Here is a 3,793-nt window from a genome sequence, read left to right on the forward strand (position 1 = left end):
AGGAGAATAATACAAGCTGCTTTATGTCAAAAGGAGATTTAGGAAGGTATTATGAGTAGGGGTTCCAATATTGTGTGCAACATGTTTTTCTTGAAAAATGTATTTCATTATGAGATTTTCCGTTTTTTCAGAATAAATTTGTTTCCTTTGAAGGTTGGATTTTTCCTCATTAAATCACCATTTATACCTGTTTTTAGTGAACTTTACCAAAGGTGCCAATAATTCTGGAAGGTACAACCATGAGTTCTACAGAAGATGATATAAATCATGTAACTAAAAGGACTGTATTTGTACTGCTAATTCCCAGAGGACATCATCATTTGCATGGCCATCCTGTATTTATTTCATTTGTTGTGTTTATGCAGTTTTACCAGCTTTTAAATGTGTGTCTGAACATGCCATTCTGTGTACAAAAATGATCATTCAAACAGCCATCATCAGATAGCATGTCACTGAGATAGTCGCACATCATTATCTTGTCCATGTTAAAGACATTTATTTACAAGGAATACATTTGGAATTGGATAACTTTACACATGGAATAACTCTTCCAATCTCGGTTACTATCAAAGAAGCTCTTTTTTTTAATGGTAAGAAAGTTTTTACATCTGACATTTTTGTTGTAGTTTATCCAGTATGAATGACTTCATGATGATTTCTTTCTTGTATTTATTTTCTGATTTACCAAGTGAGTGCATTATTTAAAATATATGAAAACTTTCTTTGAAAGTTAGAGCTAGTCTGAAAAAGGTTGTGAGCTACTGGTAGCTCATGAGCTACATGTTGGAGACCCCTGTAGGTAAGTGATATAATATATCTCCTGTGTGGATCTTCTGGTGTACAGCAGATATCCTGACATAAGACTAAACGGCTTTCTACATTGAGAACTAAGGATGGGGCTTTTCTCCTGTATGTGTGCGCTGATGACTAGTGATGTCTGATTTAGTCCTGAAACTCTTCCCGCATGTAGTACAATGATGTGGATTTTCTCCTGTGTGAATCTTCTGGTGTTTCTTGAGACTAGATGTTTGACTAAATGACTTTCCACAGTCAGAGCACATATGTGGTTTTTCTCCTGTATGTGTGCGCTGATGGATGGTGACCTCTGACTTACTCCTGAAACTCTTCCCGCATGTAGTACACTGGTGTGTTTTTTATCCTGTATGTGTGCGCTGATGACTGGTGACGTCATACTTAGTCCTGAAACTCTTCCTACATGTAGTACAATGATATGTTTTTTGTCCTGTGTGGATCCTCTGGTGTACCTTGAGATTATATGATTGACTAAATGACTTTCCACAGTCAGAGCACATATGTGGTTTTTCTCCTGTATGTGTGTGCTGATGATAGGTGAAAGCTGACTTAGTCCTGAAACTCTTCCCGCATGTAGTACAATGATGTGGCTTTTCTCCTGTGTGGATCCTCTGGTGTTCCTTGAGACTAGATGTTTGACTAAATGACTTTCCACAGTCAGAGCACTTATGTGGTTTCTCTCCTGTATGTGTCCGCTGATGACTAGTGATGTCTGATTTAGTCCTGAAACTCTTCCCACATGTAGTACAATGATGTGGCTTTTCTCCTGTGTGAATCTTTTTGTGTTTCTTGAGACTAGATGTTTGACTAAATGACTTTCCACAGTCAGAGCACATATGTGGTTTTTCTCCTGTATGTGTGCGCTGATGGATGGTGACCTTTGACTTACTCCTAAAACCCTTCCCGCATGTAGTACACTGGTGTGTTTTTTCTCCTGTATGTGTGCGCTGATGACTGGTGACCTCATACTTAGTCCTGAAACTCTTCCTACATGTAGTACAATGATATGTTTTTTGTCCTGTGTGGATCCTCTGGTGTACCTTGAGATTATATGATTGACTAAATGACTTTCCACAGTCAGAGCACATATGTGTTTTTTCTCCTGTATGTGTCCGCTGATGACTAGTGATGTCTGATTTAGTCCTGAAACTCTTCCCGCATGTATTACAATGATGTGGCTTTTCTCCTGTGTGAATCTTCTGGTGTTCCTTGAGACTATATGTTCGACTAAATGACTTTCCACAGTCAGAGCACACATGTTGTTTTTGTCCTGTATGTGTGTGCTGATGGACGGTGACCTCTGACTTAGTCCTGAAACTCTTCCCACATGTAGCACACTGATGTGGCTTTTCTTCTCTGTTTATCTGGTAGTGGCCATATTCTTTTAAATCAGATTCTTCCTCCTGTTTAATTTCCATCAGTGGAGAATTTTCTTCTTTGCAGTTGAAGATTTGTGATGTGTGTGTCTCAGTCTGAGAGTCATGATGCAGTCCGGGGTTTTCATTTTCTCTCTGACACGCAGACAGATACTCTTGAATGAAATCATCAAACTCTTCTTCTTTTACCTCCTCTTTCATTGGCACAGGCAGCAGTGTTGGTTCAGTAAATCCAGACATTTCAGATTCCAGATCTCTTTTGTAGTCCAAATCCAGTCAAACTTGTCATCAATTGAAGGATTAAGTAGCACACACGTTCAAATAAAATAAATGAAGTATAGGAGTACTGATAATTACATTTATAGAGTATATGTTTAGAGCATCCCAGTGCCTGCCTGTACACATATGAGTTCAGAAATCTGACTCTGCTGGGAGGTGTTGATATAATGCCTCTTCTGTCCCACCCATTACGTTACTGGATTCAAATCTAACCAATCGATAGCAGGAGCTTTTGGAATGCAAACTTGACTGACTAGACTGTTTACACATTTGATGGTCCTCAGGTGGATATGGGCCTAGTTCAACTTGCCTGAAAGAGCGTTATAGGTGGGGGTTGGGTGGAGGTGTGAAATGAAAAGGGTTGAGGAGGAGGGGCGGGGTAACCAACAAAGAAAGCTTCCATTTTTCCTTAAAGCTTTTCCTACTTCATGCCCGTGCTAATTTATTTTATTTACTTCACTTCCGTTGTAGTTATATTTTTGTCCATTAGTATTTTGCCTCTGTGTTTGTATTCTTAAACAAACAAAGACAACAAGTAGGCTCAGTATGATACCATCTACAGTACCCTCCAGAATTATTGACAACTTTGGTAAAGTATATCAGCTAATCTTTTGGTGATTTATTGTTATCTTACAATGAAAACAATGAGGATAATCCTCTTTGAGAACAAGGGGAAAATCTCATGAAGAAATAAATACTTTTAACAAAAACACATTGTCTGCAATTATTGGTACCCCTAGAGAATCTTATATACAAAAACATTTTCCTATTTATATTCAACTCATTTAAAGGGAAACTTGGCAGGATTAGCTATATTTCCCCCACTGCTGGAGAAATTGTGCATTATGCTATTTCAAACTGTGGAAAAAGGTAACGATAAAGCACATGGATTTGTTTACAAGCTACCGAAACGGTTAGCATAAGTGCGGCAGAACAATATGGATGTGACAAGGTAAGAAACACGATTTAAAACGAGTTTCTTGTTTCTCACTTCTCCTTCCGGGACAGCAGTCTCAATGTTGCAAGGTTGGTTTTCCGCCTGGGGACGCTAGGGGCAGCGGGGAAAGTCACCATTTTCACCGGAATAGGTCATTTAATCATCCAAATGATTTCTAAACGGGTTTATTACGTTGAAATAGTTGCCAAGTTTCCCTTTAAGTTAATCAGTGTCTGGGAACATGTATGACTTTCTTTTTCATTAAGGTATGAAAATAAAATGACACATAGGGTAAATCCATTAGTCATTTTTCAACATGGGAAAGACAAGCGAATACACTAAATTTAAATAAAAAGAAAGTTTGTTGACATTTGTAAGTCAGGGAATG

At 38.3% G+C, this 3,793-nt stretch overlaps 1 protein-coding gene across 1 annotated transcript; it reads right to left on the bottom strand.

The window, feature by feature from the left end:
- Positions 1-887: 887 nt before the first annotated feature.
- On the bottom strand, positions 888-2,231 carry LOC143110317 (uncharacterized). Its single transcript, XM_076273198.1, has 3 exons — positions 1,854-2,231; positions 1,232-1,781; positions 888-1,147 (listed from the first exon to the last, which is right to left on the bottom strand). The coding sequence occupies exons 1-3, from the start codon at positions 2,229-2,231 to the stop codon at positions 888-890; spliced, it is 1,188 nt and encodes a 395-aa protein (XP_076129313.1).
- Positions 2,232-3,793: the final 1,562 nt, after the last annotated feature.

Source organism: Alosa pseudoharengus, unplaced genomic scaffold (assembly GCF_046254945.1).
Source record: "Alosa pseudoharengus isolate Yale_2024_CS ecotype anadromous, Long Island Sound unplaced genomic scaffold, YU_APseudo_1.1 YU_APseudo_1.1_scf_7, whole genome shotgun sequence".
Lineage (NCBI taxonomy): Eukaryota > Metazoa > Chordata > Actinopteri > Clupeiformes > Clupeidae > Alosa > Alosa pseudoharengus.